At 50.8% G+C, this 14,716-nt stretch overlaps 1 protein-coding gene across 1 annotated transcript in view; it reads left to right on the top strand.

Moving 5' to 3' along the window:
* The window catches only part of PGD (phosphogluconate dehydrogenase), a 29,693-nt gene extending 28,794 nt beyond the window's left edge, over positions 1-899 (top strand). Inside the window, exon 13 of the mRNA XM_088465130.1 lies at positions 51-899. Coding sequence (XP_088321256.1) covers positions 51-170 — 120 coding nt within the window. The 3' untranslated portion in view covers positions 171-899. The remainder of the gene's footprint in view (positions 1-50) is intronic.
* Positions 900-14,716: the final 13,817 nt, after the last annotated feature.

The following is a 14,716-nucleotide window of genomic DNA, read 5'->3' as shown; positions in this document are numbered from 1 at the left end:
TGTTCTGCATAAAGTAATCTGTTCTCTCTCCTCCTCCTTTTGTATTACAGGCCCAAAGAGATTATTTCGGGGCGCACACCTACGAGCTCCTGTCCAATCCGGGACACTTTATCCACACGAACTGGACTGGTCATGGGGGCAATGTCTCGTCCTCTTCCTACAACGTGTGAGATCAGTCTCCCAGCCTGGGCCAGTCCCGGTTCTGTGTTGCTGATATCTGCGCATCTCTATGTAATGAGAATATATCTTCCTTTTTATACAGGTGACCTAATGTGTTGTGTGCTTCCTTCCTGCTGTCAGCGAGTCCTTCTAGTCACAGATGGGTGACCTGATTATCCCCTCCCGTGTCCGTCTGTCTCCTGTGTCAGAGCTCAGCAGGTCTCAGGCTCCGTTCTCATGAATAGCGAGACCATATCCCCATGTCAGTAGCAGCTGGTGAATGAGCTGCATTACCATAAATGTTGGTTGTGTATAGGTAAAGGCTCCGCTGTAGATAAGGCGCTTTTACTAGGGACAGAGCAGCCTTTAGCCGTGTGCGACCGAGATTGGCTGCTGCAGAATGTGCGATTGGCATTCTGTGTCCATCTGATTTCCATCATGTGTGTGTGTGTGATCTCTCTCTGTAACTACCCCTGCTCGTCAGGACTGGGGGCACATGGGCACTACCTGGAGCCACTAAACCATGGGCACGTCATTCTCCTTCTCTTCCAAAGCCCTGAATTTCTGCCACTGCCCAAAGAAGTACCAATGTTACACAAGTGAGGAACACAGAATGACCAAAAACCATTGCACAGTGTAACCATGTTGTGATTGTCTATACTTTACCAGTGTGAAACTCGTCAGAGCTGCACACAAACCCAATCTTTGTAATACAAATAAATAAAATGATTATTACATTACTTTTGCACTTCTATAAACACCGGTTGACCATGAATGGCTTTACTTTATTTCAGTTTAAGGAAGTTGGTAAATAGAGAGTGAATATATTGTTCAAATGGGGAACACAGATTATTATGACCGGTACAAAATGTGATGATAGAACAAGAAGCAGGCGCAAAGAAACCGGCCGTAATGTGGCTAAAGGAAATGCATTATGTGAGTGTCTCGTAGATTAGTATGCAGCTCCTAATAATGGCGTATTGCTCTAATTGGCTTCAGCAGCAGAAACGTGTGTTTAACCATAGGAGCAGAATTAAACTATAGTGATACATTTTAAAGGCTCTTGAAGTAATTTACATAATATAAAAAGGTATCTCAATGTATTAATACTCAGCCAATAGAAAGTAACCATTAAATATAAACCTCTCACAGACTACAGCATATTCAGCGATGGGTAAAATGAGAGTTATGGTAAGAACTTACCTTGGTTAACGCTCTTTCTTAGAAGTCCATAGGGTCCACAGGGAGACCTTGGGGTGTAGGTGATGGGAACCAATCCGGGCACCACGCAGTTAAAGCTTTAACTCCCAGGATGCACTGGGTCCACTCTATACCCCAGCCCCAAGCCAGAGGCACCTCAGTTGGTAATAAGCCAAAGGCCAGAGGAGGATAAGAGAAGGAAGACTGGTACACTCAAGAATCATACTCCCAGAAAAGGAGACTGAAAACCAGTGACCAGTACGAGAGCCCATATGAAGCCAGGTGCGTCAGGGCGGATGCCTTGTGGATCCTATGGACTTTGAAGAAAGAGTTAACCAAGGTAAGTTCTTACCATAACTCTCATTTTCTTCAGGGTCCATAGGCTCCACAGGGAGACCTTGGGGATGTCCCAAAGCAGTCCTTTTAATGGTGGGGACGCTCCTGCGCTGAGAGGAGAATCTGGTGCCAAAAGGAAGCATCCTGAGAGGCAAAGGTATCAAATGCATAGAACCTTAGGGTCTGGACAGAAGACCACGTGGCCACCTTACAAAGCCGAGGCGCCATGGCGAGCAGACCACAAACAGAGTAGAATGAGCCTTAACAGAAGATTGAACAGGCAGGCCTGCCTGTGTGCAAACTTCTGAGATTGTCATACGAAGCCATCTAGCCAATGTTTGCTTATTGGCTGGCCATTCCTTCTTGTGAAAACCATAGAGCACAAACAAGGAGTCTGTGATTTCCGAAGATAACTGGGACGGTCCACATAAATCCCGAGGGCGCGGACCACATCCGATGAGGCCTCCCCTGCTGGAAGGTCTGGAGACAGAAAGGCCGGTATTATAATTTCCTGATTAATATGGAAACTAGACACAACCTTAGGAATGAACTGAGGGTGAGTACGAAGCACCGCCCTATCCTGGTAAAATATTACAAAAGGAGGATGACAGGAGAGTGCTCCCAAGTCTGATACCCTTCTGGCAGATGTAATAGCCAGAAGAAAGGGTCTTAGCTGTTAACCACTTAAGTTCCACTGAATCTAGTGGTTCAAATGGAGGGCCTGAAGAACAACTGCCAAATCCCAAGGAGCCACTGGTGCGTCAAAGAGAGGTTGAATTCAGAGGACCCCCTGGAGGAAGGTGCGGATATCCGGAAGCAGAGCAATTCTACGTTGGAACCACACCGACTGTGCAGAGACATGCACTTTCAACAAGGCCAGGCGCAGGCCAAGGTCCAACCCAGCTTGAAGGAGTGCCAGTATTCTGGAAATCCGAAACACCTGAGGGTCGTAAGATTTTGTACGACACCACTGGCAATATGTCTGCCACACTCTGGTAGATCCTGGTGGAGGCAGGTTTACGCGCTCTAAGCATCGTGTTGATGACTGAGCTAGAGAAACCTTTGGACCTCAGGAGGGATGTCTCGAGCCACGCCATCAAAGACAGACGACCCAAGTCCGGGTAAAGGCAAGGACCTTGAGGCAACAGGAACGGAGTGTCGATGGAGGGACTCCGAAGATCTGAATACCAAACGTCTGGGCCAAGCTGGAGCCACCTGCAGGACCGTGCCTCCGTCTTGCTGGAACTTCCGAAGAACTCGAGGAAGCATGAAGACAGGAGGAAATAGGTTTGCAAACCGAAATGTCCATTTTACTGACTGAGCATCCACCAGGCTTGCTTCGGCATCTCTTGTTCTGGACCCGTACACTGGTAACTTGTGATTGTGTCGGGAGGCCATGAGGTCCACCTCTGGATGATCCCATTTTGTCCACTAGGAGTTGAAACACCTCTTGGTGAAGAGACCATTCCCCTGGATGCACGTTGTGAAAGCTGAGGAAGTCCGCTTCCCAATTGAGAACTCCCGGAATGAACACTGCCGAAATGGCCGGGAGATGAGATTCTGCCCATGTCCGAATGCATGACACTTCTGCCATTGCTGCCCGACTTCGAGTGCCTCCTGGATGGTTGTTGTACGCCAATGTGGTGGCGTTGTCTGACTGAACCTGCACAGGCTTGCCATGAAGAATGCATCGCTATCATGAGGGCCCTATACTGTATACAGCCTGAAGTTCCAACATGTTGATGGGCAGGGATGCCTCTAGCGGTTTCCACCAGCCCTGAAAGGAGTGTGGACCGGTCACTGCGTGCCATCCCCGGAGTCTGGCGTCTGTTAGGAGTATCCAGTCCGGGATCCAAAAGGGGGTGACCCTTTGGTTAGATGAGATGGCTGTAGCGCCAAGCAAGGGACAGATGCACCTCCGGAGAGAGTACCATCATCTGAGCTCTGATCCGGTGGGGTAATCCGTTCCACCTGGAGAGGATCAGCCCCTGCAGGGGCCTGGAATGGAACTGAGCATATTCCACCATGTCGAATGTGGACACCATTGATTCCAGAACCTGCATCGCTGAGTGGACTGACACATGGCGACTGCGGAGACATTTGCGTACTCGCAGCTGCAGCATGGAGATCTTTTCTGGAGTTAGAAAGATTCTCTGCTGGTGAGAGTCCAGAAGGGCTCCCAAATGAACCATCCTCTGTGAGGGAATTAGGGAGGACTTTTTCCAATTGATTAACCACCCGTGTGCTTGTAGACAAGCAGCTGTCAGTTGCAAGTGGTAGTGAAGCACTTCTGGTGAACTCGCCAACAAGAGGAGGTCGTCCAGATATGGCAGGATACCCTGACTCCGCAGGTGGGCTGCCATGACAGCCATCATTTTTGCAAATACCCTTGGACCCGTGGATAGGCCAAAGGGCAGCGCCTGAAACTGGAAGTGCTGTTGCAGTATAGTAAACCATAGATAAAGCTGGTGAGAAGGTGTTATGGGAACATGGAGGTATGCATCCTGAATGTCCAGCGATACCATGTAATCCCCAGGTTCCATAGTCAGTATGATGGATGAGGAACTTATTCAGAGATTTGAGGATAGGCCGATGAGACCCATTCTGTTTCTGAAACAGAAAGATAGTAGAATAGTAACCAGTCCCTCATTGAGATAGTGGGACTGGTACAATTACCCCTGCTTGCAGCAAGGACTGTATGGCTTTCTAGATCTGCAAGGCCTTGGTTTTGTTCAAAGGAGGGCCTGTGCAGAAAAATTGGTGGGGAGGCCTTCGGAGGAATGAAAGGGTGTTCCCCTAAGACCACTTCTCTTACCCAAACATCCTTGGTGGTTTGACACCAGTACTGGGCGAACTGAAGAAGTCTGCCTCCCACTCTGGGGTCCCCCAGAGGGAGGCCCGCCTCGTTAGGCTGCGGGTTTATCCTCCTGCTTGGAGGCTGGGCGTCATGTGCTCCAGGCCTGTTTCTTGGGCTTGGCAGTTTCCTTGGCAGCTGGGTGGAGTTTTAGCTTTTCCTTGAGGACGAAAGGATCTAAAGGAGGAGCTACGAGTCTTTGCAGGAGCAGATGCTAAAGGCAGAAATGCAGATTTTGATTCGGTTAACGTGTCAACAATCTTGTCCAGGTCTGGACCAAACAGGGTAAGGCCTCCAGGCCTTTCTTAGAATCGGCATCTGCGCTCCAATAGCATAACGGGAGGGAACGGCGAGCAGACACATCCGAGACCCTGGATGGCAGACTAGCATCCAGAGCGGCCTCACCAATATATGCAGCCGCTTCCCTAATATGGCCGATCATTGACACCTGATCCTCTGGAACATTCGAGGAGTCCTCAAGTGGATCGGCCCAGCTCTCTATAGCCTTAGCTACCCAGGAGCTAGTCATGGACGGGCCAGCAACAGCTCCTGCAAGAGAGTAAATAGACTTTAGGCAAGTTTTCACCGTAGGATCCTTTCTTTATTAGCCGTGTAACGTGTGAATCCACCGCAGGGGGAGATTACCACTTTTTACGATGAGCCTCCGGAAACTGGTAACAGGAGGTCAAACGTTTTTGATGTTGATACCTCTTACCAGGCGATTTGCCAGGCATTCGCCATGTGATCCACCGGCTGATCTGACAGAGGGAATACTGTGGAAGTCACCTTCACCTGTTTAAACAGTGCGTGTTTGGATTTAGGGACTGGCTCATCATCCTCAATAACCAATGCGGATCTGACCGCACGCACCAAGGCAGGAATATTATTCCTGGAATTAGGTTCCGCCTCTTGATGAGGGGAGTCAGGGTTAGAGGCATCAGCCACCTCTCCGTCATCAGAAGACATCTCAGACTCTGATAGCTGTGTGGATTGAAATGACAACATATGACGCTCAGCTGGTCTAACGGGCTTCTCGCTCTGTAACGTGGTCTGAAGCACAGTAGAGGTTGCTGCCAGACTCTGTACTGAGTTAGAGAAGACGTCCACCCATGGTGGAGGGCCCTGTAGCAATCCCACTGTGGCCATGACCGCCTGCTGAGTTACAGGAGGGGTCTGCATATTCAGTGGTAGTCTCTGCGAGTGAGGGACAGCCTGCTCTGGTACCACCATAGGAGGAACAACCGGGACCACCAGGCGGTCTACAATGGAGGCCAGCATCTGAGAGAAAACCACCCAAGGGGGCTCCTGTACTGATGTCAGGGGGTTCGAGGAACATGGCGAGTTATAACACCTCATACATAGCCCATCCTGAATCACATCCTCCTCACTGAAAACTGCAGTACATAATCTGCAAGATTGTGACAAAAGTACAAGAATGTGTCCATTACCCTTGTCAGACATGTACACAGTGCACATATACTAACAGGGAGCAATATACTGGTCCTGTCTTATGCAAGCTGCAGGATCCATTTGCCATAATATGACAGTACATCACACAACAGTATGCGACAAACCTATTGGTGCTTGGATTGGTTCCCATCACCTACACCCCTGTGTCTCCCAGCCCAGGCATGCCGGTCTTAAGTTTGGTGCAGCAGGAGCAGGCACCTATGTAGCGGGTCTTGAGCAGGCAGTGCTGGGCGTCCTATAGAACCCCTGCACTGCCGCTCCAACAACCTCCGGTGGCCTTTGGCGCCAGGGAGCGGGTCAGCGACCTCTGCTGGTCCTCACTGTACACAGAGGACCCCAGCCGCAGCCGGACATTGGGGGCAGTGATCATGGTAAGACTGCTCCCTGCTTGGAGCCCACCGACTGTGCTGACAAGCGGGAGGCCGGGACGCCCGCACCCCTGCTAGACCTCCAGGGCATACAGGCAGCGCTGTAAGGCTGAGCCTGTAGGCGGCCATTGCCCGAGGGATCTTCATGTCAGCAGGGGAGGTAGGCTCTCCCCATTAGCCCCAGCCCATGGTGTGATACCTCACGAAGGCTTCCCGCCAGAGGGTTTCTCCTCCCTTGCACAGACTCTAAGCAGCCATTTTACAGAGGTGCTAGCTACAGTTAGTCTCCAGAGAGCTTTGGCTCCTGTCTCCCTGTATACCTCCCCTCAGGTTATACAGTCTAGTTCCATCCAGCTGACTCGGCTTGGTTTGTGGAGCATTATCTGCCTATTATTGCATTGAATGTGACACTGCTTGTTCTAATTTTTCACACTATTTTCTATGTTTCTTATATATCTGTGAAAGGGGTTAACTCCCTTCTGTTGCCCCACTCATTGTTAAATTTGTGTGGCCCCTACATTCAGTGCACTGTTCCCTATTGCGCACCCGTAGACGATGTGTGGGACTTTTCTTGGGAAACGGTAACATGTCTTCTAAGAACAAAGCGCCCAGGGAGGTGGAGGCTCCTTTGTTGCATAAATGTAGATTTTGTTCAGCTGGTGTTTCCCCACAGGATGCGGTCCATAATGATCTCTTTATCTGGTTGTTGCTCAAGCACACAACGAGACCTCCCATCTTCTGATTCCAGCCGGGAACCGACATGAATGACCAACTAGTCACAGGTAATGTCACAGTTGGTAGATTGCCTTACTGCTCCCGTACATGGCCTTCCTACTTTGGGGGTCAAAACCACCCCTATTATGCAGCCTCATCCGCAGCTTCCTGCGCTGGGACCCTCATGGAGGGACCGTCCTTTGGGATGCAGACTGCCCAGGCGTGTCCCCCAGACGGTTAATGTTCCTGATTTGGAGCTCTCAGACCAGGGGGAGGATTTTTCTGGTCCTCTGAGGATGAGACCTCATCGGATCAGGAGGAGCCTCTCCATCAAGTGGATGTTGTTGCCTTAGGGCAGTTTGATTGGTCCTTTCTATTGAAGTGGAGGAGCCGGCTCCTAGACCCAAGGCACCAGTTTTCAAGCATCAGAAAAAGATGTCAGTGGAGTTTCCTAAATCTGAACAGCTTTAGGAAATACTAGTAGAGGCTTGTACCGTTCCTAACAGGCGGTTTCAGGTCTCCAAGCGCATTGTGTCCTTTTACCTGCTCCCTACCGACAAGCGCAGCAAATGGGAGTCTCCTCCTGTTGACGAGCACACTGCCCATCTTATCAAGAGTTCTACCCTCCCTATATCGAATATGGCTTCCCTTAAGGATCTGACGCACAGGAAGTCTGCATGGGTGGCCAAGGCGATTGGCGCTTGGGCAGATGCCCTAGAAGTGGGCGACCACGTCAGATGCCTGGTTTTGCGGCGTAGTCTCGCAAGACTACGCTCTGACTTTAATGAGGCATCCACCAACATTTTTTTTTTTTTTTTTTTACCACTGGCCTCCCGGGAAATCTGGGAAAAGCAAAAGCGCTGAGGGTGTCAATTCGCTCTCTACTAGCATCCAAGGTAATAGTTCCTGTCCCACCGAAGCAGAGGGGCTCTGGCTTCTACACCAATCTCTTCCTGGTTCAGAAGCCGAACGGTTCCTTTCGCCCAATCCTCAACCTCAAGTTCCTCAACAAGTATTTGCGGGTGCCCAAGTTCCGTATGGAGTCTTTTTTGGCGTTGTAACTGGGAGATTTATTGGCCTCCAACATCCAGGATGTTTATTTACATGTGCCTTAGAGACTCAGTCACCAGCACTACCAGTTTCAGGCCTTGCTCTTTGGTCTTTACACGGCTCCTTGTGTGTTTATGAAGGTCATGGCGGCACACTTGTGGAGCAAGGGTATCAGAATTTTCCTTTACCTGATCAACTTATCCTGGCTAGGTCTCTGAACATGCTGAAGGAGCAACTTCATCTGACAATAGATCTTTACCAATCACACAATTGAGTCATCAATTGGAAGAAGTCCTCCCTGACTCCGTCCCGGGAGATGCTCCATCTGCGGGCCCTGTTGGATTCACGGGTTCAGAGAGTGTTTCTCCCAGTGGATGAAATTGGGATCTGCAAGACAGGATTCAGGGGTTCTTACTTCATCGCCAGGTGTTCATTCACACCTGCATGGGGATCCTGGGGTCTGTGGTGTCCACCTTCGATATGGTGGAGTATGCCCAGTTCTACTCCCGGCCTCTCCAGGCAGAAATTCTGGCTCGCTGGAACTGATCCCATCTCCAGATCAAACTGTAGACAATCGTTCTATCTCAGGAGGTTCGTCTCCCTTGCGTGGTAGCTCCAGAGCTCCCACTTGGACAGCGGTCGCCCTTCTGGATTCTGGACTGGGTCATTCTATCCACAATTTTAGTCTTCGCAGGTGGGGAGCTGTGACCTGCCAGTAGTCCTTCCAGGGTTGATGGACGCCTCAGGAGACCTGTCTCCTGATCAATGTTCTGGAACTCCGAGCTGTCTTCAGGGCGCTCTGTTAAGTTCAGCAATTCTTTAAGCATCGCCCAGTCCAGGTACAATCAGACAACGCGAGTTGCATTCTCTTTTGGGCGGAGCGTCATGTTCCAGCTCTGTCTGCGGTTTTAATTCCAGGGGTCCAAAATTGAGAAGCTCACTTTCTAAGTCATCAGGTTGTCCACTCAGGTGAGTGGGCCCTTCATCCAGACGTCTTTCAACTGCTAGTTCATCGTTGGGGCCTGACGAACGGTGATCTGATGGCATCTCTGTACAACCAAGGTACCAAAGTACGGATCTCACACCAGAGACCCGGGGGCTTTTCTGGTGGATGCCTTGGTGGATCGGTGGACTTTCAATCTCACTACATATTCCGTCCGATCTCCCTTCTGTCAAGGGTTCTACGCAAGTTCAAGTTGGAAGGCAGCACTGTGATCTGGTAGCTCCCGATTGGCTGCAGAGGGCTTGGTACACAAATAGTCTGTGCCTCTCCATTGATGCTCCACTTCCTATACAGCCAGATCTTCTGTCTCAGGGCCCGTGCTTTCGCCCTGGACCTGACTTGCTTCGCTTTGACGGGGTGGCTCTTGAGACCACCGTCTTGCGGTCAGTCAATCATTATTATAAAGATTTCCATTGCGTGAAATTTAATGACCGGTGCACCTACTTACAGGTCAGTTTAACGCCATGGGCCCTCATTCAGAGCCGTACGCTCTGAGCAGAGCGCACGCTCTGAATGAGGGCCGTCCTCCATAACTATGGAGCGTCCTCCTGGACGCTCGTATAGCTGTGGGTCACCACCCACAGCCTATACGAGCGTGCAGTTTGATGGCCGTGATGGTCTTGACCATCGCGACCATCGAAACTGCGAGCCGGAGCCTGCGGTTGAGATTTTCAACCGCAAGGCCCGGAGTGATTTTGGCTCTATCAGCCAAAATCACTCCCACTGACATCACTAGTGATGTCAGTGGGCCGGCTTCTGACGGTAGGCGTTCCCTTAGGATTGACAGCACGCCCACCAAAGGGGGCGTGCTGTCAATCAACATCGACAGCACGCCCCTTTTGATCAGACACAACGAGCGAAGGACTTTCCTTCGCTCGTCGCGTCTGGCGCATGCGCATGACGGAGCTCCCTCCGTCGTGCGCATGCTCAGTGCAGAACATCGACCCACTTGCGAGCGGACAGCCGCTTGCGAGTGGGTCTGAATCAGGCCCATTGTTCAGAAATGCTGTGTGGAAACAGCAATGCCATAAAAAAAAAAAAAAACCCCACCTAACATAAATCATTATAATAGGCTATTAAAACTAGTTAGAACATTCAATTATTCCTTGGTTTGTTTAAACAGGCAGCTATTAATCTTAATATAAAAACAAATGTCCTGACTCATCAACACACAGCCCAAACCTCTGTACCTAGAAACATGAAACTTGGGGTGTATATTTAATCTGTAACCTAATAATAACCCACTAAGCAGGGATTTTTCTCAATTCGACCCCTTAAGGGGGTGAAAAGTGGTAAAATGTTTCCTCTCGACCGAGCTGATTGGGCAACACAGCAACATGGCCCAAGTGCTGCGGGATTGTAATCTCATTGTCTGGGATGAGGGGTGGCTGGGGGAGACAGTCGGTGTGGACCCCTTATTTTAATATTGGACTGTGCTGCAGCCCCACCTCTGGAGTCCCCACTGCAAAAGACTAAAACTTTGACTAGGTATTTCCTTTATCATCCATCTGGAGGAAGCCTTACATCTGGGTTACGTATAGTGGTGAGTGATGTCCATCTGGGGGATGCCTTACATCTGGGTTATGTATAGTGGTGGGTGATGTCCATCTGGGGGATGCCTTACATTTGGGTTACGTATAGTGGTGGGTGATGTCCATCTGGGGGATGCCTTACATCTGGGTTACGTATAGTGGTGGGTGATGTCCATCTGGGGGATGCCTTACATCTGGGTTACGTCTAGTGGTGGGTGATGTCCATCTGGGGGATGCCTTACATCTGGGTTACGTCTAGTGGTGGGTGATGTCCATCTGGGGGATGCCTTACATCTGGGTTACGTCTAGTGGTGGGTGGAGTCTGACACTAATTGAAACTGGCTCCCACCCCCTATATAACCCCTCCTTGGCCACCTTAAGCTCAGGTCTTGTTTTTAGTGCCTTTTGGAGTAAGACACTAGCTAGATAGGTCCCAGCTTTTATTTCTTTACTTTGATGTTTTGAATTTGGGTGCTTAGTTCCTGGAGACAGACGACAAGCACCAACAGAGTGGGAGTGCTATAGATTAGAGGTTTTGTGTGAGCCTGTATCCCACTCTAAAGATGGCCTATGAGAGAGTCACTAAATTACCAATCCAGATACACATCTGAGGGGGCCGCAGGCACAAAGGTGAGATTTATTACTAAGGACCTCATTCAGAGCCGCTCGCAAAATGCGAGCGCCCGCTCTGAATGAGGGCGGCCGCTTCTTTAAAATCCGGGGTCCTGGCCGCGCGCTAAGCTGTGGGTGACCACCCACGGCTTTAGCGAGTGACCAGGTGATGGTCGCGATAGTCGAGACCATCGGGGCTTGCGACGAGACCCTTGGGGTCGGGTCTCGTCTTCCGCAAGTCCCAGATAGCTACCTGCTCTAACAGAGCAGGAAGCTACCTACTGACATCACTGCTGATGTCAGTAGGGCCGCCTACAAATGGCAGGCGTTCCTTCAGGAATGCCTCCGTTTGTCCGGCCACCCCCCCTACAAAATTGGGCGAGCTGTCGATCAACATCGACAGCTGCCCCTTGTGTAGCGAGCCCCGGAGCGAGTGAATTTGTCACTCGCTCCGGGGCTTGCGCACTGCGGCCGCTGCGCGTGCGCAGGGCCTCACCATCGACCTGCTTGCGAGCGGGTCTGAATGAGGTCCTAAGTGTATAAATCTTGTTGCCATCATACTGCTGTCTGCATATGAGCAGATTGGCCAGGGCTTGGAATTACTCACAGATCCTGTAGAGACGGTTTGTCTCATCTCCAGGATCTGCTTCAATCCTCACAGTAGGTCTCGGAGGCTGTATAGAAGTTCTGCTTCTATCATGTGCCAGAGAGGGTTACAGAAGCAGCAACATGCTGCTGATTTATTATTATTTATTACCAGATATTTATATAGCGCACACATATTCCGCAGTGCTTTATTATTATCATTTATTTATATGGCGCCACAAACGTTCTGCAGCGCCTTACAAAGCACATAAACAAGTTGTAGACAAGCGACTTACAGAACAATACAATACAGGACATGGATAATATACATTGCTACATTAGTGACCATAACACCCAGATAAGCAACAGAGCATAAGCAGCCAAGTGTTAGGTGCCGTAATGGGGAGTAAGAAGTAGATGAAACTAAAGTAGGGAGGAGCACAAGAGGTTAGAGGGCCCTGCTCGTAAGAGCTTACATTCTAAAAGGGGAGGGGAAGACAAACGGGGGACACAGATGGGGAGGAAGGTGTATGTATCAGGGAGTTAGAATGATAGCTGGAAGGCTATGATGAAGTAGTGGGTCTTGAGAGCCCGTTTGACTGATTGTAGAGAGGTGGAGAGTCTGATGGGGAGAGGGAGAGAGTTCCAGAGGTGGGGAGCAGTGCGGGCAAAGTTTTGGAGGCGGGAGTGGGAGGAAGTAATCAGCTGGCAAGAAAGGCGGCGTGCATTAGTTGAACGAAGAGAGTGGAGAGGAGAGTGAAGGGAGATGAGGTCAGAGATGTATATGGGGGAAGATTGGGTGAGGGCTTTGTAAGTGAGCGTGAGAACCTTAAATTGGATTCTAAAAGTGAAGGGGAGCCAGTGGAGGGCTTTTAGGAGAGGGGAGGCAGATGCAGAGCGTTTGGAGAGGTCAATGAGCTGAGCAGCAGCATTGAGGACAGACTGAAGAGGAGAGAGAAGGGATTTGGGGAGGCCAGATAGGAGCAGGTTACAGTAATCCAATCTTGAGATGACCAGTGAGTATATGAGGGTTTTTGTAGCATCCTGGGTGAGAAAGGGTCTGATCTTGGAAATATTTTTGAGATGGAAACGACAGGACTGTGAAAGGTTCTGGGTATGTGGTTTGAAGAAGAGGGATGTCCAGGATAACTCCAAGACAGCAGAGAATATCTTACCGTTCACATCTGTTCCTGCCCCAGTGGAGCTTACAATCTGTATTCCCTACCACATGCTCACACACATACACACTATGGTCAATTCTGTGGGGAGCCAATTAACCGATAATTATATTTTTGGAGTGTGGGAGGAAACCCACGCAAGCACAGGGATTTATGAGAGAGAGGGGCTTTGCTGGTTCAAGAACACCGCTGACAGGTGCAGGCGCACAGCGGTGACGTCATCAGGTGAGGCCACAATTAGTTTCTAGCTGGAAGTTTACACACATGGCCGGAGAGAGCGCCGCTGCACAGAGTGCACGCGGCGGGTGATGTAATCGAGGACAGCCAGTGCTGGGAGAAGTTGTGAGTAAAACACTGCTGGCCCTGTTGTCTCGCAACAGTGACATCATCAGGCCGGGCCGTGGATGCCGGAGGCTATGTACAGGTGTCCTGAATTAGCAGGACACTGCGGCTGGTCACGCCTCCATTCCCCCAGGTATTTTTCTATTTGCAGGCTGCTGAAAACCACAGCAGCTGAGGATCCAATGGAAACAGCAGGCACTGGGGGATGGAGGCCTGACAAGCAAATAGCAGTATAACCGAGATTTTTACTATGTGTAGTTATTATTATCCTTTATATGGCGCCACAAGTGTTCCGCAGCGCCTTACATAGTACAGAGAACTAATAGGTGAACAAGAAACAAGTAACTTACAGTACATTACAGTGCAGGACAAGGACACGACTTATATACATTGCTACAATAGTGATTATTACACTCACAGTAAGCAGCCGGGAGTCAGCAGTCACGTGTTAGGTGCCCTAATGGGGAGTAAGGAGTAGAAGAAAATGTAAATAGAAGCACATGAGGGAAGAGGTCCCTGCTCGTGAGAGCTTACATTCTAAGGGGAGGGGCAGACAGACAGGCATGACACAGAAGGGGAGGGGCAGACAGACAGGCGTGACACAGAAGGGGAGGGGCAGACAGACAGGCGTGACAGAAGGGGAGGGACAGACAGGCGTGACACAGAAGGGGAGGGGCAGACAGGCAGGCGTGACAGAAGGGGAGGGGCAGACAGGCAGGCGTGACACAAGGGGAGGGGCAGACAGGCAGGCATGACACAGAAGGGGAGGGGCAGACAGACAGGCGTGACACAGAAGGGGAGGGGCAGACAGACAGGCGTGACACAGAAGTGGAGGGGCAGACAGACAGGCGTGACAGAAGGGGAGGGACAGACAGGCGTGACACAGAAGGGGAGGGGCAGACAGGCAGGCATGACACAGAAGGGGAGGGGCAGACAGGCAGGCGTGACACAAGGGGAGGGGCAGACAGGCAGGCATGACAGAAGGGAAGGGGCAGACAGGCAGGCATGACACAGAAGGGGAGGGGCAGACAGACAGGCGTGACAGAAGGGGAGGGACAGACAGGCGTGACACAGAAGGGGAGGGGCAGACAGGCAGGCATGACAGAAGGGGAGGGGCAGACAGGCAGGCGTGACACAGAAGGGGAGGGGCAGACAGGCAGGCATGACACAGAAGGGGAGGGGCAGACAGGCAGGTGTGACACAGAAGGGGAGGGGCAGACAGACAGGCATGACAGAAGGGGAGGGGCAGACAGGCAGGCGTGACACAGAAGGGGAGGGGCAGACAGGCAGGCATGACACAGAAGGGGAGGGGC

This window comes from Taudactylus pleione, unplaced genomic scaffold, assembly GCF_031769625.1.
Source record: "Taudactylus pleione unplaced genomic scaffold, aTauple2 ptg001867l, whole genome shotgun sequence".
NCBI lineage: Eukaryota > Metazoa > Chordata > Amphibia > Anura > Myobatrachidae > Taudactylus > Taudactylus pleione.
The sequence above is the reverse complement of the archived record's forward strand: the minus strand, read 5'-3'. Positions and strand labels throughout refer to the sequence as shown.